This window comes from Anastrepha ludens, chromosome 3, assembly GCF_028408465.1.
Source record: "Anastrepha ludens isolate Willacy chromosome 3, idAnaLude1.1, whole genome shotgun sequence".
Lineage (NCBI taxonomy): Eukaryota > Metazoa > Arthropoda > Insecta > Diptera > Tephritidae > Anastrepha > Anastrepha ludens.
This window is the reverse complement of record NC_071499.1, coordinates 31,130,739-31,153,121: the sequence shown is the minus strand read 5'-3', so window position 1 is coordinate 31,153,121 and position 22,383 is coordinate 31,130,739. Positions and strand designations below refer to the sequence as shown.

Genomic DNA, 22,383 nt, shown 5'->3' with positions numbered 1-22,383 from the left:
GAAAAGAACGAAAGCGAAAATTTAAACATACGAAAATTAATGAAAGTATCGTTACTTACCTTTCGTTTGCTCCTCAAACACTTGCGTCGTGGAACGTGGTGGCGATTGTCGATCTGTCTCTGGAGCCCATGATGCAATCGTTATAAAGCCGCATTCGCCATCCATTGCACGTAGAGGAATGCGAAAACGCGTTGCATCCTTCGGAATTAGAAAATCAAAAAATGGTGTAAAAAATAAATTAGAGCTATTCAAAATTGCAAAACCCACTTGTATGACACCTAATGCCACCTCAGCAAAGGCGAGTGGCACGGCGGTGTGCGACAACCGTTCGCGTACATCGTACACAGTAAAACGCAACAATGTATTTGCCGTAAAACCATCACTTCGCTTAAATCGGATGGTGCACAAGAATTGCGGATTTGCAGAGCGCTCGACGATTTCAGTACCTGCAAAATCGCGCCACAGCATCGTATCACCTGGGGAGAGCGACGAGCAAACCACGCGGGTATTGGGCAGTCGTCCGTGATCGCCACACGGCAAGCTATCACAGGATAAGGCAGACTCACAGATCGGTATCTCGGCGAGGTCTAATGGGAATAATAAGCGAGGCATAAGTCGAAGAGGGAGACATAGAAAGGAAGAAATAGAAATAGAGTGTGAGAAAACAACATAAGTTACGAGTACAGCCCACACGTTCAGAGCGGAAAGGGATTGAAACTGGCGTTTGGTGGAAATTAGTATTTGCAAATGGCATTTTTATTTCAAAAATAAGGCACAACACAAATATATTTGCTTTAATTGTTTTATTAGTGCATCGTTTTTTGTTTTATTTATTGAACTTTGTTATATAGCAGAAAAAATAGGGTTTACAATAAAATAGATAAAGAAAATTCGTGCAAAGTTTTTTTGTTTTGTTAACAAAACTACATGAGAAGTCGTGTTGAAACCAAATAAAAAGTTCTTAAATCGTAAATGATTAGTATGCTGTTAGTAGAAGTTCTTGGCTGAATACAAATTCGATTCGTTCCGGAAACTTAGACTTAGACCAACTTCGCCGAATATAGCACTCGCCCAGTGTTGGATTTTTTTTCATGGAGTGCTAAAATTGTATATTAACATTGGGCCGAAAGTGCAATTAATTTATGGAAAATATCATGATTATAAATGACTTCAGACTTATACAGTCGAATTCAACGAGGATTTGTAGTAGATTTTAACCTTCAACCGTTCTCAATATAGCTATAATGAAAGGACGTTAAAAAAGCAATTAGAGGGTTAAAATGTTCCAAGAAAATTTTAAGCAGACAGTTTTACGTTCCCAAGACAGTCGGTTCTACGTAACCGGAACGACCCGGATTTATATCCGACCAAGGACTGTCACTTCAGCAGCATTCCCAGTATATGTATGGGGAATGTTTATGCTGCTACAACAACAACGGGGGTCGCTGAAGCTGAAAAACTCGTGTTGATTAAAATAATGTAAAAAAGCTTAGTTCAAGGATATGCTGACACATTTGGCATAGATACATTACGAATTCCTACATTTACGGTTATGAAACGAAATTTTTAGACCTAAAAATATTGGACTGCTATGATCAAAAGGTACCATGAGTACCTTCCATCGGAGCAGAGAGTCAATAAATAATATTATTTATCCGTTTTGAAGCGTTTGAGAGACGCTGTACGTCGTAAACGGCCAGAAATGTGGGCAAACAATTCTTGGATTTGGATCGAGCAAGCACCGTATTCACCTGATATGGACCCGTGTGACTTTTTTTGTTTCTCAAGTTGAAGTTACCACTTCGTGCAAGGAGATTTCAGTCGATAGAGGAGATCAAAGAGAATGCGACGAAGCAGCTGAAGGTAATCTCTTCGTCGGCCTACCAGGGGTGCATGGAGGACTGGGTTAAACATTGGCACATGTGTGTTGCTTCAGACGGGACATATTTTGAAGGTGATAAAATAAATTTGCCTGAAATTTAACTCTGTTTTGTTTTATTTAAACATTCCCGGTACTTTCAGATCATAGGGTATATTTATTTTACACATTAGCAGGCAAGTCATGTTTGATATCTTTAGGACCTATAGTAAAATTTAGAGTCTCTGCTCGAATGTGTCTTTTTGACTATTTTTCTAAAGAAGTTTTTTCAAAAAAAAATTTTTTTTTCAATAGAATATTTTACTAGAAGTCATCGAAGATAAAACGAAGTCTTACGGCAAAAAGAATACCTCCATTTGTGAGGTTAGAATCGATTTTCTCTCACAAATTAAAAACTCCTGCTTTTTGCCACCTAAGATAGGTAATTTTTATGGGAATCTTTTTTATGATAGGCACTATGAGAATTATTATCAAATGCGTTTAAGGTGTTATGTAAGTAACCCTACAGTAAAGTAAGTTCTGGAGTCATATTGGGTCATTGGGTCATATCTTTGCTATACAACTGTTACACATTTCTATGGTACTGACACGTACAATATCTGTCCAATGAATGAAATATTTTACAATAGAAGATTTCTATTGAGTATGGGAATAAGTTTCCGCCCCTCGTAAAAGAGGCGTTGCTGCTGATACTACATATTTTTGTGTTCGCTTTAGTAATATACTGGTGATTTGAAGGTGTATATGTGAGCTCTCGATCGCAGTAGTTGACATTCGTTTGGAGCGTAAAGATCCTTTTTATCCGACGGCAAAAATGTCTACGCTCGTCCCGAAAAAACAGTATTTGCGGGAAGTCATGCTTCATTATTACCTTTTAAAAAAAAGTGCAGCTGAAACGTGTCGTATATTGGTCAATATTTACGTTAATCACGCTCCATCAAATATAACTTGTAAATAGTGGTTTCGACGCTTTCGGCAATTTCGACGTGAGTGATAAAGATCGCGAAAGGGCACTGAAATAATTCTAAGATACTCAACTACAACAATTATTGGATGAAGACGCATGTCGAACCCTCGATGATATGTCTAAAGAGTTGGATGTTGGCAGATCAACCGTCGGTAAACGTTTGCACGCGATGGGAATGGTCCAGAAAGCAGGTAACTGGGTGCCACATCAATTGAAGGAGAGGAGTATCGAGAGACGTTTGGTGACGTGTGAGATGCTTCTTGAACGGCTGAAAATAAAAGGTTTTCTGCATCGCATCGTCACTTTCGATGAAAAATGGATCTATTATGATAACCCTAAGCATCGAAAATGTTGGAGCCTGCCAGGTGAACCAGATCCATTGACAGCGAAAAACACTATTCATGCTTCAATGGTTATGTTGTGCATCTGCTGGCCGTTCGAGCTCTCAAAGAAAAGCGGCCGGAATGGGACCGTAGACGTTGCTAAATCGGTCCAGAAATATTTAGAGGGACTGAATTGGGAAATCTTGCCTCACCCAGCGTATTCCCCCGACATTACATCTTCGAATTACCATCTGTTCCGATCAATGCAGTCAGCCCTTATTGGAGAGCGGTTCACTTCTTACGAGAGCATCGCAAATTGGCTCAATGAATGGATGGAGTCAAAAGAACTCGAATTTTTCGTCAGAGGAATCTGTGTGCTGCCTGAAAGATGGAGTAAAGTTGTTGCTTCCAATGGCACATACTTCACATAATATCATTTATTATTTAAATGTTTAAATAATTTGTAACGTTGGCTAAGAAAGGACGGAAACTTATCCCCATATCCAATAATTTGCTTTTTACAACTTGCAATCACTAGGTCGCCTACAACTATATTAATATATTAGTAACATTTAAAATTTAAAATTTGAAATATCATTATGAAAATTTTAGTGCCCCGATCGAATAACGAAATAAATTGATTAGATGCGAGACAGGTCCAACTGCATAATAACCTTTTATTTTATGTCTTAAAACTTGTTATAAATAACATAGGGAAAAGATAATTCTCAACTTTTTTTAACACATGCCTATATTTTTCAAAAATTAAATTGTTTTACTTGCAATTAGATTGAAAAATAAATTTATTCATTTTAAAATTGGCTTTTTTGAATACTTTTAGTATTCAGTAGGTCCTCTACCGTTATCAATCATAGCTTGAAGACGTTGTGGCACTGATCCAACTAGTTGGGTAAGCTCTTCATCTTTGTCGATTTTGTGTCAGTTACTAGACGCCGTCGAATTTTTCAATATTAATATTTGTAATATAAGAACTATTCTTTGACAATTAGTACGATATGTTTAGGGTCATTGGCTTGTTGGAAAAACCGACATTGCCCAAGACCCTAGTATTCTATTGATGGCTTCGAATGTTGTTCCAACATGTCTTTATATTTATATTCTTTGGTAATTTTTTTTTTATAAAGCAAGTGAAATAATTTAATTTTTGTAAATTTATGAATAATTATGATTTTTGAAAAAAAAACTACATCAAGAGTTTTTTCAATTATTGTCCTCGTATACCTTTTCGGAAATAAGAAGACTTAAGAAGAAGACTGCTGCATGTAGACTTAAGTCCGTCACGACATGTGGGAGAGTCAGAGGACTATTTTTGTTGAACCATCTATATTCCCCTTCTTAATCATTATTCCGATGAAATCAATTTACATTTTATAAAACACAGAATTTTTTTATGTAAATAAAATGCAGAATATATTACCCAGCTAAGAATTTGATTTGGAAAGCAATGACAACCGGCAAACGACACAGTTGTAAGAAAAAAACCAACCAAATGAGTTTACAACATATATTATTATGTAATATATTGACAATTTAGTGCCAGAACTGATTATATATATATGTATGTATATATATAATTGGCGCGTATACCCTTTTTGGGTGTTTGGCCGAGCTCCTCCTCCTATTTGTGGCGTGCGTCTTGATGTTGTTCTACAAATGGAGGGACTTACAGTTTCAAGCCGACTCCAAACGGCAGATATTTTTTATGAGGAGCTTTTTCATGGCAGAAATACACTCGGTGGTTTGCCGTTGCCTGCCGAGGGGCGAGCCTTATTAGAAAAAACGTTTTCTTCATTTTGGTGTTTCACGGAGATTCGAACCTACGTTCTCTCTGAATTCCGAATGGTAGTTATGCACCAACCCATTCGGCTACGGCGTGTTGGTCATATAGTTTTTGTAATAATGTGGGATATTAATAAATAAAATAACCTTGCATCGGCTGAAAACTTATTTCCGGAGCAGCATTTCACAAGAAATATTGCTTTGTTTGGCACTTCTTTATGTGGATCGAGATTAGGAGGTTGAAAAAACCACATAAACATCTTGCGCATTACAAAAAAAAAAAAACAAATAAAACGTATGCACTGCATAAATAATTTGCACATCAATAATAAATACAAACATATATTCTCCATTTTCTCAATAAAATATAATATTTTAATCCAGTTCTCTGCCTTGTGGTAAACGCAATGCGAACGAAGTTAAATCGATAGATAAAGCCAAATGGTAAACCGTAACGTCAACGTTCCCTCCACAGACGGGCCTAAGTTACCGGAACAACCCGTGTTTATATCCGACCAAGCCTAGTCATGTCGCATTGCTAAAAATTATAGCACAAATTTTCGTTCGAGTTTCAACAACAACGATCTTTTTAAGGGTCTAGTTTAAAACTGCTCTTCAAAGAATGTATACTTAGAATGACTTAAAATATCTAATAAGGACTCTTATAGAGTATCGACAATTGAATTATCATGTGATTATTGAAAGCTAGGTGAGTATTCTTTTTAATTTCAATAACATATTAATAAAATGAGATTTGAGCTCCTTGATCTATTATCCTAACCCTTTTTATACTTTTTTATCGAAATTTATCTATTCTAAATCTTAACACAAATCAAAATTTTTTAATTTGGATTTCTTACGATTTTTGCATGCAAAAACAAACTTTCTTACTAAATATAGTTTCTAAATTTTCTACTCAATTTAGGTTTACCATAATTTCGAACTAGGGTATGTGTTAAAAATTAATAGTATCATGTTTACTCTGATCCAAAAATAAAGCAACTCAGTCACTGAAATAAAAAACCGTATCTGGTATTTAACTCGTCCATGTCGGCGCGTACCACGGTGGTCCGCACTAGACTGCCTCATCGGATTAGCGATGGTAGGCATCCGATTGTCCTATTAGAAAAAAGAAAATCATGAAAATTTAACGTACAGGGTGCGCCATCTTTTATGTCGGTATGTAAACGCTGAACAACTTTGTCATTTACCAACCGATCGACTTCAACATACATACATGTTTTCAATATGTAAATTCAGTACAATTTCAACCATGGATTGCTTTACACCGAAACAACGAGCTGAAATAGTGGCGCTATACATCGAAAATAGTCGTTCTATAGTTCTAATTCAACGCGCATATGGCAAAAAGTATCGCGGCAAACAGGCACCGTCTGACAATACTATTTGGTGTCGAATTTTTTGAGCACGGGACAGTAGGAGATCGTCAACATGCCGGTCATCAACGACCAAGACGTTCCAATGATTTTGTTGAAGCAGTAAGAGAGAGCGTTGCCCAGGAGCCAACAGTGTCGTATCGTCGTCACGCTCAGCATTTTGGCGTCAGTGAAACCACAATGCGGCGCATTTCGAAGGATGATTTAAATTTGTTTTCATATAAAATGCAATTGACACAAAGAATATTGCCGACAGACCATTCACGTCGCTTGGAATACTGCCAAACAATCGCTCGAATGATTGAAACCGAACCCAATTTTTGGAAGCAAATTTCAATGACTGACGAGGCACATTTAACCTCTCTGGCAGCGTGAATAAACAAAATTGCCGCATTTGGGGAACTGAGAATCCACACGAGATTTATGAAACGCCATTGCCTGACCGGAAAGTAACTGTTTGGGCCGAAAACCATCATTGGGCCATATTTTTACCGAGAAAACGAAACGGTCGATGGAAACCTATATTGATGGATGTTGGCTCATTATGTGTGCCCGCAAATGCGTGAAAAAGGTTTAGACGGTTACTGGTATCAAGAAGACGGTGCGCCATGCCACTCTGCGAATGCAGCAATTGAATTTCTGCAACGAAAATTCCCGGGACGTCTAGTGTAAAAAAGAGGCGACATCGACTGGCCCCCCAGATAACCTGACTTAACCCCCCGCGGACTTCTTTTTGTTGGGTTATCTGAAAAGTAAGGTTTACGCCAACAAGCCGCAGACTATTGACCAGCTTAAGGCAAACATTCGTGCCGAAATCGACGCTATTAAAGCCGAAATGCTTGACAAGGCGATGACAAACGCAGAAAAAAGATCGCAGTTTGTGATTGCTAAAAAAATAGTTTTAATAAATTGTAAATAACCAAACCAAATAAAAATACCTCACTTATACAAATCAGTTGTTTTTTTTTTTCAAAGCTATTCAATGTTTTCATACCGACATAAAAGATGACGCACCCTGTATATTCATAAAATTTTTTTTTTTGAATATCAACGCGCAGCATGAATTCGCACGCCGCTTCGTAGCGAAAAACATGAAAATGGACCACGGCGTGAACGTGTTAAATACTTCTGCAGAGCATCTATTACATATATAGATTGCAATAATTCATATTTTAATTGAAATTTCCCCTATTTATATACTTCAATTTAACTCTAATTTTGGATCATATACTGTCTTCTTGGCAAGTCTTTCTACATACATTCAGCGATTTTTCTATCAAAGGATGTTTAAAAAAGTATTCACACAACTAATTCATGAGGTAAAAAAGTATTCTTTTTTTAATGAAATTACTCTTAACTTCATTGAGATTTGATAAATTATTTTTCTACGAGATCTTAACTATAGCTAAATATTTACATACATTAGTTTTAAACTGAGTTATGGTAATTCGAGAATTCTCAAAATTGTATAAGATCACCTTCTTCCACTTTGGTGGTTATAGCGCTTTGTATTGTCGTTGCAGACGCACCGCTACCAATGCGTGCAGCATTTAATAAAAGCGCATCACTGGCCGTTGTTAGCGTCCCCACAGGTGATACACCCCCTGCGATGCGATTGCCCATTTTAATGAAGATCTGATCTTGTAGATATTTAATTTGACGATCTAAATATGCAGAGGAAGCCAACTGGATGCACTTTACCCACTCGAGGCGCTCTTTAGCTGTGCGTGTGGAAATGCGCTGTGGTTGACTGCCTTCGAATTCTAAAATAAATTAAGCCATTATAAAAAAAATTTTAATTTAATTAATACTCGATATTCACCTAAAATGAAAGCGAAACCATCGAATTCACGCTCCTCGTTACGTATCAATGGTCGACAGTTTTCAAGCACCAGCAATCCAGAGGGAGGTGATTGCGGATCGCGATCCTTTAAATAAAATAACAAATTGCCACGTAGTTTACACCAACGTGGGTAATTCACTGAAAAAATAAACAAAAATATATAATAAGGAAAGTTTATTTCAGAATACGCGTAAATGTAAGTGTAGAAGCAACTGATTTTTTTCTAAATAGTGGTTTTATAGTAATTCGGAAAGTGAAAATAAACGCAAAGATTGACAATTGAAGTAAATTACACTAAAGAAGCGCGTTTTTAGAAACCGACACCGAAATCTCCCTAAAAATGTGTAAATCTGAGTAGTGTAGATTTTCATAGAATACAGAAGTAAATATGCCGATTATAGAGTGCAGCGCTAGAATACATTTTTATATGAATGTTATGCGTGTTTTACTATTGTATTAGAATGCTGTGGTGCGATAGGTGGAACAAAAATAAATTCTTTACCTATATTTATAATTGTTACAAAAGATATATCATGGTTTTGTGTAAAAGAGTTCGTTTAAGTATGGTATTTGTAGTCCTGTTAAATATGAGAAAAAAATATAACGGTTAAAATAATGAGAGATTTTTAATATATGTATGTATTTTTGCAATAAAAAAATGCTCTAAATATTGAAAGGATTTTTCATCATGCTTTTAAGACGTTGTTGGATACCAATGACAGTAAAATAAAAATAATGAAAAAAAACATTTAATCTTACTTAACAAAAGTCATTTCATTATTCAGATATTATTTCTAAAAATAATAATTTAACATATAATCTATCACAAGCATGTGTTATTAAGGCGTAGGGGTGGTCAGAGTTTTCAAAAAATTTGGATTTTGTTGCATTTTCTTAAAGTATAAGGTTTTAAAAACCTTGTGTGAAAATTTGAAGTGAATCCGACAAATACTTTTGGAGCTATTCAACAATTAACGAAGGGCGCTCGGGCGCTCCGGAATCGATAGCAAAACTTTAAATGCGTTTTTCTCAAAACTATGTTTTTTGAACTGGTGATCACTGTAGCTTAAAAACCGCTTGGTAGAAAAAACTCGTGGCTGATCGAAGGATTTGTTTTTTTTAATTTCGATTTTTTTTAAACAATTAATTGTTGGTTTTTTTCTCGAAAATCTGGAAAATATTTCCTGAGACCGCCATATTGTTAATTTTGAAAAACAAAAAAAGCTTCGATCAGGGACAAGAATATCTACTAATAAAACTAATTTCTCTTGTCCGATTGATTTTAGATGAATCTACAAGGACTTGTGATGATCACCGCAAGGGACGGCTGGAGAAACGGGCTCCACACTAAAGGGGACGACTTTTACAATTATTATAATTATTTTTTTTTTGAAATTTTGCTAAAGTCAAGTTGAAACATGATGTATTATTGCTATATTTTTATTTTTATAAAATAAAGCAACAGACTAGCAAAAAAAATTATTGAAAATCATCATTTTTTCGGGCCTCTGACTACCCCTAACTCCTTAAGTAATTGAGGACCTGACGAGCTAAGCTGGATGAGCCCAACATAATTTCGGCACATGTTTTTGCTAAAAATTGCATAATGCACAGGAAATATTTTACAAAAGAAGATTCCCAATTTGCTTTTTACAACTTGCAATAACTAGGCCGCCTACAGCTATTAATAACATTTCAAATTTGATCTGTATTTTTTCTTTGTCCTCTTACCATCAACACGACGAAAGAATCCTTCTTGACGTTCGGTGATAATCAATAGTCCTTCCTTCTCAAATTTCGTTGCTGGGTTTGAGGCTAATGTCATTAAACTCGACCTATTGAAGCGCATATTTTAAAATTTGTCACTTGTCACTCGCCAGTCTATTGCACTAAGTATGGTTGTTGTTGCTACAAAGACGATGTAAAAATTAAAGTAGATTTGCGAAAATTCTATACAAAAATAAACAACAGATTAATCAAAATGACTACACGAGCTTTGTGGCATCGTATGGACGTCATTAATTGGTGGTTTTTAATGTGGACAATAATGTACAGTGAATCAAAAGAAACTGGGACAGCAATATTCAAAAAATTAAATTTATATAATATACATAAAAGAAATTAAATTTATATAAAAGAAATTATTCACAGACTTTTAAGAAATCATTTGCGTTGAATATATTTCAATTTTAACTATTCTATATGGATAATTCAAGGCACATTCATTAAAGGGCACTAGACCAACAACAATGTTCTGTACGTTTGATTGTCAAAGCAAAGTATTGAGAAACTAGAAAACAAACAATGAATTCGCCTTGTTTCATTCTGAGCTGACAGCCACATGGACACGGCGAAAGAAAAAACAACTCAGCTGATTTACCAACACCACCTTTAATAGATTCGCCTTGGCACAATTCTTGTTTTAATATTAACGGTAACTCCGTTTATTTAAGTAATAACGCAATAGCATAATTTTTCAAAGTCAATAAGTGGGACACCCTATTTAAATAAACTATATATATACCGCTATTTTTTCATAACGGAACTGTTTAGTTTTATTTCTCATATTTTGTCATTCACGTTGCAAGTTTTTAAGAGTGAAGAGGAATAAGCAAACATCGAGTGATTTAAAAGAACTAATGGCGAAATCTCATTCCGGAGGGAAAAGTGTGCGTCAAAACGCGGAAACTTTGAAAAAAAAAAAACTCAGGTCGACAGTATTTAATATATTGGAAAAATATGATGAAAACCATTCTTTTCTTAGAGAAAGTGGTGCTGGAAGAGTTATTAAATTTAATAAACGAGAACCCGAAAATTTCGGCAGCTAATATTGCCAAATCACTTTAAAATCCGTCAATTGTGAACGTACGCTTACGAACTATCAGAAATTTTCTGCACAGTAACGAATACAGAGCGTAAATTCCTAGAAAAAGTTCCCTGCCTTCAAGGATTAATGCGAGTAAAAAGTTGAACTCTGCTAAAAAATACCTTAGGAATCCGAATGAATTTTGAAGCAACGTTACTTTCACCGACGAGTCGACATTCAACTTATTTGGGTCGAATGGCCGCAATTTTATCTGGAGAAGGGAAGGTACAGCGCCCAATCCGTTAGTGTGGTTGGTACCGTGAAGCATGACGGCAGGCATGTTATGATTTAGGGAGAAATGATGGCTTCATATTGTTTTATTCAAGGTACTATGACTGAAATAAATTATCTAGAAATATTAAAGGAGCAAAACTGTCGAAAAATTACAGTTACCAGCAACGTTCACCTTCATGCACGACAACGACCCAAGGCAAACTGCGCTGATTGCAAAGAAATGGTTGCTTTACGATGTGAAAAAGGAATTGCCCCATTCTCCTCAGAGATATCAATGCCACAGAGCACTTGTGGGTCCACATTGAAAGAGAGTTCCGCAAACGGCAGATTAGTAGTAAAAATTACCTAAAATCAGCCATTGAAAAGATATGGGGAAATATTCCAAGAGATGTCACCAAAACCACCCCATGCAACGACGTCTACAAGCAGTAATAAGTGCAAGGGGATACTGCACAAAATATGTGTGAGTTGTAATTTAAGTTACTAGCTTTAACCCGCGGCCCCGCTCGCGCAGGAGTAGTTTTGAGGGATTTAGGATATGTATATAAAAGAATTACAAACTATTATTTCATAGAAAATATTTTTTTATTAATAACTATAATATTACAATACCCGGCATCCGTTGCTATGCCTCGTTGAATAAAATCAAAACAACCAATCAGAAAAATGCATTTCGGTCATAGTTGAACAGCTTATGCGGATTATGAAGTCTAGAGTGTGCTATAAATAGTGGGAAATAGGAAAAATTTAAGCAAATATTCGATTAAATTTAAGCAAATATTCGATTATTAGTGACGAAAGAGGGCGGCGCGGGCTTGGGGCTGTGGGAAGGGAGTTCCATCATAAAAACATGCCTATAACCTTCATTGGGTGAAAATATGAATGTATAAAAATTTTTACGTCATTTGGTGTTGTCGTTTCGTAGTGATGCGCGGACAACGTACAGACATTCACCTTTATAGTATAGATTGTTTTGTTTACTGGAAAACTTCCGTTCGCTGATTCCCTTCCAAGTAACAATAAACCACCCTAAATCCAATCAATCTCCTCCATTAAATCAACAGCTCTGGCTGGCTGTAGATATCTGCCTGTTGGAGGTCTCATAATGGTATCAAAACGGAGTTTTAATGCTACTTGAGGAGTGTCAGACCGGCCATTTCACCTACCTACCTACAAGAAAACGCTGAACATGAGAAGGTCTGATAAGGATAAAAACCTAGTGTTCATCTTATTGCCTAGCTCACTGCATTCCTCATTTGCGCAGAACCAAGATCGATTATTGCGCTTAAAGCGAATAGAGAGAAAGGCAGTATCTGGACTATGTAAATTAGTTCAAAGGCGCCCTCATCTAGCCTTGAATTTCCTCGATCTCTCTCTATGTCTCTTAACACAGCTGGTGTGGGAATGTAGATATGTAAGTCGCTCACTCAACTTCAAAATGAGATGCTGTATATATGTATATGTAATTTTGCACAGTTGATTACAACTGTAATACCTATCCATATGGTAATATTTGTTACTGCATTTATAGCAGGTGAGATATTTTTCCGCAAGCGTTTGCCACAGATGTTTGAAGCAAAAAATACAGCTGTTTAATACTCTCGCATGGACTTCGACTATTGTATGAGAAAAAGTGAAGCTTATTAAAGAATCTGGTATTTTCAAAAATGTAAATGCAATAATTTTAATAATTTTTCTATTGACAAAATGTTACCATCCCCTGAATCAACCTTTTGCCTTGAAAACAGGACAGTTTTATGCGCAGTTGGTGAAGTATAACTCTACTATTTTATTCAAATCAATCGATTTTACGGTAATTAACTTATTTTCCCGAGAGATAACGCCACCCTGCTTATCAGCAACACTTCACAAAAGCTTATCAGTAGCCTTCACTCACAATGTACTTATTAGTATAAGCCCATAAGTAAATATGCACAAATTTGAATATTGCTATTATTTAATGCACTTTATGTATGCACATATATTATATATACATATTTATATTTATACATATGTGAATATGTGTGTATACTTTTACATATATATATAGTTGGCGCATTCACCCCGCTTTAAATAAGTGACAAAGCTTCTCCCCCGATCTGTGGTGCGCACCGCCTCAGAAGGACTTTGAGATCTTTATGACAACACACTAGGTAGGTGTGTCATTGCCTAATGAGAGCATCCCTTGGGCGTGTCTACCTATTACGTAGTGCCACGTTATAACTGAAATCAGTATGCTAAGACTGTGCTTATTTTGGCTTAGCAGAGATTCCGTGCGTTTAGCATTGAGAGTCGGTCACAGTTGAAGGGCGATTTTGCAGGTGGTTTCATTACTCCATCTTTCATTCGTTGCTCATTGTCTATGTACTCATCGGTCAATTTGGTGCCCAGTCTCGCTAGTTCATCGGCTCTACAGTTACCCTCAATGTCGCGATGGCCGGGAACCCGTGTTACCTTTAGGTGAAATGACTCAGCCATCTCGTTAAGAGATGCGCGGCATTTCATGGTTATCTTGGAGGTTGTCGACTGCTTGGCTGTCAGCAAAAATGTAAATATCATTTCTAGATATCGCATCACACTGCTCCAGTGTCGCGGTATTTATTGCCATCAGTTCAACCTGAAAGACACTACAGTAGTCGGGGAGCCGAATACTGAAGGAGATCCCCAGATGTTTGGAGTATACACCTCCTCGAGCTTTAAGCCATCTGTGTATACATGGATGAACTCACCCTGTCTTACATCGTCCCGTTCCTACTCTTCCCTTGAGGGTAGGAGGGTCGAGAACGATGTAGTGGTAAGTGTAGGCGGGAGTGCATAGTCCACCAATCTGGGAACCCCCAAGACTTTACCGTGACCGTAATCCGTGTTTGACCACTTACTTAGAGTGTTCAGCCTTATTGCCGCACTGCGTGCGTTTAATGTTTAATGTCGCTTATAATGCTTTCGATGGTGTGGTTGACATCACGCCAGTTATAAGAACAGATGCCAGTCTATGAACCTTGTCACTTCTTTTGATGTTCACATCCTTCTGAAGGGCATTCCACTCTATTACAATACTATAGTAGAGAAGTGGCCTAACCACTGCTGTGTAGAGCCAATGTATCATTCTGGGTTTAGCTTCCTATCTCGTACAAGTCCTAGATATTTTGCCCTTTCTGTTACTCTATATTGTTTTCCCCTAGGAATATTCGTTTAAGAGCAGGTGTTTTATGTTTCTTGGTAAACAGTATCTGATCCGTTTTTTCGGATTTACTTCTAGTTCTCGACTTTTACACCAAAGTGATAATCTGTTGAGACGTAAGTGCATACATTTATGTATTTACAAGAATTTATTAAGATTCAGAATATTTTTATATTTTTGGGATTCGGAAAATTTTAGTTCTGTAAATATTTAAGATTTTACCTTTGACAAAGATATTTTCGACCTTATTAAGTATATCGAAGTGGCAGTAAGATCAAAAATAAATAAATTCACAAGTACATTAACAATAACCGGCCACTGGCTTTTGGGAGACCATGCCAGGAAGATAGGGTGGTCGTACAACAATAGATGTAGCAGTTGCAATCAAGAATAATCTAAGGAAACAGTCTTTCACTATCTGTGTGAGTGCCCAAGTCGGATTGCTCGACGACATATTGTAGAATGCTGAGGGAGTTCACGATGTTCAAATTGAAAGAAATTGCAGAAAAGAAAATAGACGACATCGGCTGATTCTGAGTCAAATCAAGAAGGTCCGACTAATAAAAAGTAGTGGTTCTAGAAGTGGTGTATAAAAGATGGCATATTTTGTGCTAATTGGGTTTGGGCTGTGTCACTCAGACAACACCTCCATCACCATAAAGTTTCATATTCCGCTTTCGTGCTCTATTTTGTGGTACGAGTGTTGATGTCCTATGGTCTTTGAATGTCAGATGGTTTATAATGAGTCTTTTTTATTTCTAAAATACACTCAGAATTTGTCATTGCCTTTCGAGAGTCGACTAATGTTAGGGAAATTTATTTGATTGTGTATAATATGCTAGTAGTAGGTTGAGATGACAAGACATAGAGCCGGTAAGGCACAGGGCGTTCGCGGCCGCTTATAAATACTTATTTACTTATATCATGCATAAATAAGTACACAACCACATACACGACCGGGAAATAACAGCACAAACATTCAGTAAACGCCTAAAAAGGTCAACGATAATCGCTGTGGCTAAGGTGTATTCAACGAATATTAATATTTCATTTTTATGGCCAACGATGTCAAATTAGATTACGATTGTGTATTTTATGGAAGACAGAAAGCGGTAATACCAAATAATTTACTTATATGTATATGTATGTAAACAAAACGTATGATTGATTTCACTGGTCAGTGGATATGCGTTTACAACCTATTCAGGTGATGGAAACGAACATCAAGCACATCAACCGATATGAGAAGCGTACTTTCAAATGGATTGCCCATCATAGAGCAATATAAGTGCATAGGCAAATTTAATATTTTCGTGAGTGGGTCGCTTTTGTATCTGGTTTATTGCTAGCTTGTAGCTGAGGGTAACCGTTGTCTGATATCTCCAAGCAACTTGACTTTGAAATGAAATCACCGCAAATACTTGCTTGGGCTTAATTGATTTACTTTGCAAAGGTAAGAGGTAATCAGATAATGCGTAGAAGGTAACACCTGGAAGAAATTATGTAGGAATTTCTATCTATGTGAAGAACTTACGTATATACCAGCACCATGTGGGTTGGAAACTCAATACATACGTATTACTAAATTTTTATTGTTGCAAGTGTTGAGTATAATTTCGCTTTAGGTAAGCAAGTTGCACTAGCAACACACATATAAGCCTTTCTTAAATTATAAAATATTATATTTATGTTTATTCGTGCCTGCTTTGAAAGGTCTGCAATATGTATTTTTTCACTTTTGTACGAGTAGAATCGTGTGTACGGTAGTGGCATAATCACTTGCACTGTAAGTAATTTTAATTTCCAAATTAATTTTCTACACTCGGCATTTTATAACTCTTTTGGGTGTTTTTCGCGAGTCCTACTTTTTCTAGCTGCAATTTTGCAGCGTAGAAAGTTTTTCTTTTTTTTCATCAACTAAGCAGAACACCCGCGATAAATTATTACAACCAAATAACAACAAATTCTTAGAAGACTGATAAAATTCGCCAAGTGACAGTGACACTTGGCAATAACAAAGTTGCCGGACTAAAATAATTTCTATGACCAGATGGGCAATCAGCTGTTGTGCTCTACTAGGTTCGAACATGGTGTATTAAATAAAAGTACGTTCACATATGCATTAATTTCCAACAAATCCACAAAATTAATTTACCCGTTCACATATGGCAGATTACCTGCAAAATTGACAATCAGCTCTCAATACTGTTGTGAAAGGTTTTTCTTAATAGAAATTATTTTGGTAGAATATTTCGATGTATTTGGTTTGTTTAACTATTATTAACGTAGCTAACTTAGAAGTTTAATTGCATAATTGGCTGCTAATAATAAACAGTTGGAGGAAATCTTTAAACGACATTTACTGAGGTTTCAAAAAATACGTATTCGAAATTCCATATTACATTTTATAATAAGTAATAAGAAGACACAAGCTTTTTTCGGTTATATAAATGCATAGTTAATACATAATACCTAATTAACATTTTATTGGAATTATGACTACAAATCTGTTTTCTTTGCCGGCATCCATTTTATTTAGTTTCTACTTTGATGTTTCTCTTTATATTCATAAAAATAACGATCTATTACACAGAAAACATACGCTTGTATATAAAAAAGTATGGTTATTATCCAGGATTATTTTACAATCTCTGATTTGTGGAGAGGAATTTCGTATGGGTAATCTCGCATTTTTATTGCGCATTGGAAGTTAAGCACGAAAAAGTAGATATCCACTTACATATACATGTGTGAACATTTTATAAGATAAGTATATGAAATTTACTCTTTCCATACGCTTATTTGCCATGTAGTAGGTTGTTATTGCTTACAACTTTTTTACCTCTTTTTTTTAATATAAATTTGTGATCTTGAAGTTGAAAAACAATTGAATAAAAAAATTATTTGAAAACAAAAACAAATTAATTAATGCGATCTTGGAAAACAATTGAATAAAAATAAAAAATTAATTAATTAATGCCAAGCACTCGTTTTTCGGGTAGGACAACTCAAGGAAACAACTTGTTAATGTTTTCTGCTCCATCCGATAAAATTGTAGCCGATGCTTTCCATTTCAATTCAACCGGGCTATTCGGGTCATGTTCTTCGATTCCGATGTAACTTAAATATGTTGCTCTCTGGTCAAAATAATGAGACACGTATTTTTTTGTTCGCCCGAAAAAAATTTTTTTCAAGCGTTATCGGCAATTTTGTTTTTCGCCTCAAACTCGATTTTTTTTAATTATACAATATAAGAAAATTTTTTTTTTAAATTCCCATAACATAGTCAAAAATGAACCGATTTTAATAATTCTGGGTTCAAAATGATCGTAATTACTTACACAAGCGACTTCATGTAGAAACAATTGCAAAAAAGTAGTTGACAATTTTTTATTTAGCAAAAAAGAAAAAAAATTGAAATTTTTTCAAAATTCAATATTTCAAAACGTGTATTTTTTTTTTTTTTATAACTTTTTCCAAATCAAAAAAACATCTCAAACTTTGATTGAGCTGCATGCCTAGTAGCCAAAATGAGTTGTTTTTGAGTAATGAATTTTTGAGTAAACACCCTGTTTCGCACTTTTTGTTTTTTGCAAAATAAAAGCTTTTCAACTACTTTTTTGCAACTATTTCTACATGAAATCGCTCGTGTAGGTAATGACGATCATTTTGAACCCAAAATTATAAAAATCGGTTCATTTTTGACTAAGTTATGAGCATTTAAAAAAAAAAAAATCTTATATTATTAAAAAAAAATCGAGTTTGAGCCGAAAAACAAAATTGCCGATAAAGCTTGAAAAAAATTATTTTCGGGCGAACAAAAAAATACGTGTCTCATTATTTTGACCAGAGAACAACATATTTGAGTTACATCGAAATCGAAGAACATGTCCCGAATAGCCCTTTTGAATTGAAATGGAAAGCATCAGCCTTAATATTTGTGGATATATTTCATATTTCAAGGTAATTATTAGTGAATTCTTCGTACCACCAATATACATACATACTTAAAATAAGTGGCTTTTGATACCTCAGGTACAAAGAAACACCCACGTGCCAATGCCCTTATTTCACTTGGTTTAGCACAGTTTGAATGCGTTTTGAATTAAAAATACTCTTCTTGTGCCTGTGTGGCCACATTGAGTGATTGGGAATATCTAAGAAATAATTTCATAACGGAATATAATTAAAAATAAGGCATTACTTTAGCAAAGTTCGTTCAATATTTGATTACTATAATTCTGAAAGAACTTCGTTTCAGATGGCAGCGCGCCTTAATTCACAGGGAGACAAATATACAATTAAATTCATAATTTTAAAATAGCTTATAGGGCGGTCACAATGCCTCCGTTTTGCGTCTGATGCGGCAACGAGCTGCCGCATACAAAAAAAAAGCCGATGTTCTTGTCGTGAAAGCAAAATATTATATTTCGTTGTGTATAACAGGTTTTTGTTGGTAGTGAAATATATTATAAAGCAAATGCTTAATGAAGCGAAGGAGAGTTTTATTAGAATTTGTGGTAGTCGTAGACGGTGGCTGCGACCATAACTTCTCTCAAATTCACTTTTCAGGGGCAACTTAGTTAAGAATAGTCTTTTCTCTATTCTTTCAAGCTTTAATCGAAAAGATAAAAGTGAATTTGAATTGACACAATTATTTTAAATTCGATTTATTTTCTGCATTTAATTTGATATAATAACAAACACCATCGGTAAAAATTTGCGCGACACAAAATTGTTCTTCTTTAAACAGTTGTAATTTTCGCGGCAGAACGCATAGAACGTGACAGAACGGACCCTAGTTCACTTTTTCGAGGGTTTTGGTATACTTCGTTTACCTAGGAACCAGCATTAACACCGATAATAATGTCAGCCTTGAAATCCAACGGACAATCTCTCTCGTCAACAAGTGCTACTTTGGACTAAGTAGGAAATTGAGAAGTAAAATACTCTGCGGGAGATTTTTGAACCTTTGCACGTTGGCGACGACATAGACATAGCGCAGCGAATAAAGATCCAGCGGCTACGTTGTCTCATGGTTGGGTCATGTCGTCCGAATGGATACAAACGCTCTGGCTCTGAAAAAATTCGATGCGTAACCAGCTGGTTATAGCAGAGGAAGGGAAGTCCTCCTCTGCGTTGAAAAGATCAGGTGGAGAAGGACTTGACTTCATTTGGTGTATCCAACTGGTGTGTGCCCGACTGGCACGCTTCGTTAAAATCGGCCAAAATCGCGTAAGTGGTTATCGCGCCAATCAAAAAGAAGAATATATTGGGTTGGGGAATAAATTCATAGCGTTTTTATATTTCCTTTAATTTGACAACGATTCGTTTGCTGTTTGGCAAGGGGTAGGTATTCATTCGATAGAACTCTTTCTGCTCTACAAAGCTATGTTAATTGTATTTTTGAGTTATTTGATTTTTTATTAGTTTTGCGGCTTATAAATGGAGTACCCAGGAGGCGAAAATCATCACTTTCAACATTCTCTCTTCTTTGCTTTCCCGAAGCAGCTCGGGACATTTATGACGCTTACGGAGAACGTGTCATAGGCGAGTCTCAACACGGAAATGGTTTGCAAAGCTCCAATAATATCCACTTCGACATCGATGACACGCCCCGCAGCGGAAGGCCTGCTGAATTCGATGAAGAATGTCTCAAATCACTTTTGAAGGAGAACGGTCGCTAAACCAGTCTTGAATTGGCGAAAAAAATGAGCTGCGATCAAAAAACGATTCCCAATCACCTTCATTCAATGAGATTTACCGCAAAATTAGGAGCCTGGGTGTCTCACGAGCTCAACGAAAAAAAAAACAAAGAAAGACGCCTTCAAATAGCTTCTCAGCATCTCGCCCGTCATCAAGCAACACGCGGTCACAAACAGCGCTTTTTGTACCGAATCGTCACGGGAGATGGGAAATGGTACCTACATATACATCAATATGAGGCAAAGAAAGGAGTGGGTGGCTCCAGGAGATACGCTAAAGCCGAGAATCAAGTCGGATCTTCGTCCAAAGAAGATCATGATATGTGTTTAGAGGGGCTGGGAGGGCATGGTGCACTGGGTAATGCTCGAAAAGAATACCACAGTCAACGAGGAGCTCTACAGAGCCCAACTACACCGCGTGAATGAGGCTATTCAACTGAAAAGACCTGATCGACATGGTCAAGCCATACTCCTTCCCGTCAACGCCAGGCCCCATGTTGCACAAGTCGTCAAAGCCACACTCCAAGAGCTAGAATGGGAGGCCGTTCAGCATCCGCCGTATTCTCTGCACCTTGCACCGACTATCTTTTCTATTCGCTGTCAAACCACATGAAGGGCGTTACGCTCGATAACAAAGAGCTCCTTAAAAACTGGCTCAACAACTTCTTTGACACCAGACTAGGCGATTTTTTGCGTGTACATATCGATGCTAAAAAATAGAATACTTGCCATGATTTAACCATTTAAATACAAGTTTGCTGCCAAGATTTTATGTTTATATGTTTGGAGAATATCAGCACTTTTTCTACAATATAAGCCAATTTACATAAAATAAACAACAAAATTGAATTCAACTGAAAGACGAACGGATAAATTATTGAACTGACGTCAACAAGAGAAATTCTGCCGACGTATCATCATGAATTTAGTCTCACGCTGAGCAGCCCGCCGCAACAATTTGACGCAATTCAATTCAAATTAATTCAACTGAGACACAATTCTGTCACCAACATTTCCATATACACAACTGCATATCTGCGTGTGTGTGTATGTACATAGTGCCATGGACGAGTGTTTGCATGTGCTATCAATGCAACAGAAGCGGCAACGCAACAAGTTGTCGCGTGGCAAGGTGGCTGGCTGACTGCTTCGCAAAATAAAAACACAAAAAAACAAACAGAAAATGCCAAGAAGCGAGGTAATAATGAAGAATACAGCAAGTAGACAGCCTGCACGCGTGCGATGGTTACGTATTAAAAGACATACATACACATACACATACATACATGTATCATAACTGGGGTATGTAGCTGCATTTGTTGCCGTTGCGTAGATACAAGATTGATTGCCGCGCGCACGTGTATCAGCAACATGAGCCAATTGTCACAAGGGAGAAGGCAGCGAGTGAAATGAGTATTTGTTGTGGAAGAGGCGGGAAATACGTTCTCTTGAAGTTGAAGCATAACAAGCAAAAATAAATAAAAATATTCATGCAAATGTACAGCTGCCCTTCAAATAATTAGAACACATCGGTTAAAACACTTGTTTTACTATTAATTTTAGCTGGCATTATGTTTATAAACGATGTATTAGTAATTGTAAATTAAATCCAACATACAATTAGTTGCTCATGCTTTAATTTTTAGTAGTAATTAGTGGGGAGTACTTTAACATCTCTGTCATACAACGCTTAGTTCTTCTACAGGGTCCGGCACTCGAAATGTAACCAACTTCAGACCGCTCGCGCAACTGATGCACGGGCATCAGATGTCTGTTAGTTGACTGAATGACGGTCCAGAGTATTGTTTACAAGCGCGCGGAAGCATTTTGCAAAAAAAAAAGTAATGGATTTCAAACGTTAAAGGTTGATTGCATTATATTTGGCTGGAAAATCACAACCACCAATTGTTCGAGAGCTCGAGCACCTCAAAGTAAATAAAGTTTTTGTTTATCGCACCATTACTCCTTACAATGGTACTGGTAGCATCGCGAAACGTCATGGAGGTGGTCATTAGAAGACTGCAACGTCACGTGAAATGGTTCAAAAAGTGACGAAGCGACTTGAGCGAAATCCCCGAGGAAGTGTTAATCAAATGGCGAAAGAACTGATCCAAAAGGCGCATGATCTCACACCAAAGCAGCACCAAGTCAGACTTGAGAGAGCGAAGGAGTTGTTTCGCTTGGCCAA

General features: G+C 36.5%; 1 protein-coding gene across 2 annotated transcripts in view; it reads right to left on the bottom strand.

The window, feature by feature from the left end:
- LOC128857309 (inositol polyphosphate-4-phosphatase type I A) overlaps window positions 1–16,458 on the bottom strand; it is a 28,569-nt gene extending 12,111 nt beyond the window's left edge. For both annotated transcript variants that reach the window (XM_054093016.1, XM_054093017.1), the window contains exons 1-6: window positions 16,192–16,458; window positions 9,941–10,117; window positions 8,189–8,347; window positions 7,845–8,129; window positions 268–587; window positions 60–198 (exon numbers count right to left, since the gene is read on the bottom strand). In XM_054093016.1, the coding sequence (XP_053948991.1) occupies window positions 60–198; window positions 268–587; window positions 7,845–8,129; window positions 8,189–8,347; window positions 9,941–10,058 (1,021 nt within the window). In that variant the 5' untranslated portion in view covers window positions 10,059–10,117; window positions 16,192–16,458. The remainder of the gene's footprint in view (window positions 1–59; window positions 199–267; window positions 588–7,844; window positions 8,130–8,188; window positions 8,348–9,940; window positions 10,118–16,191) is intronic.
- Window positions 16,459–22,383: the final 5,925 nt, after the last annotated feature.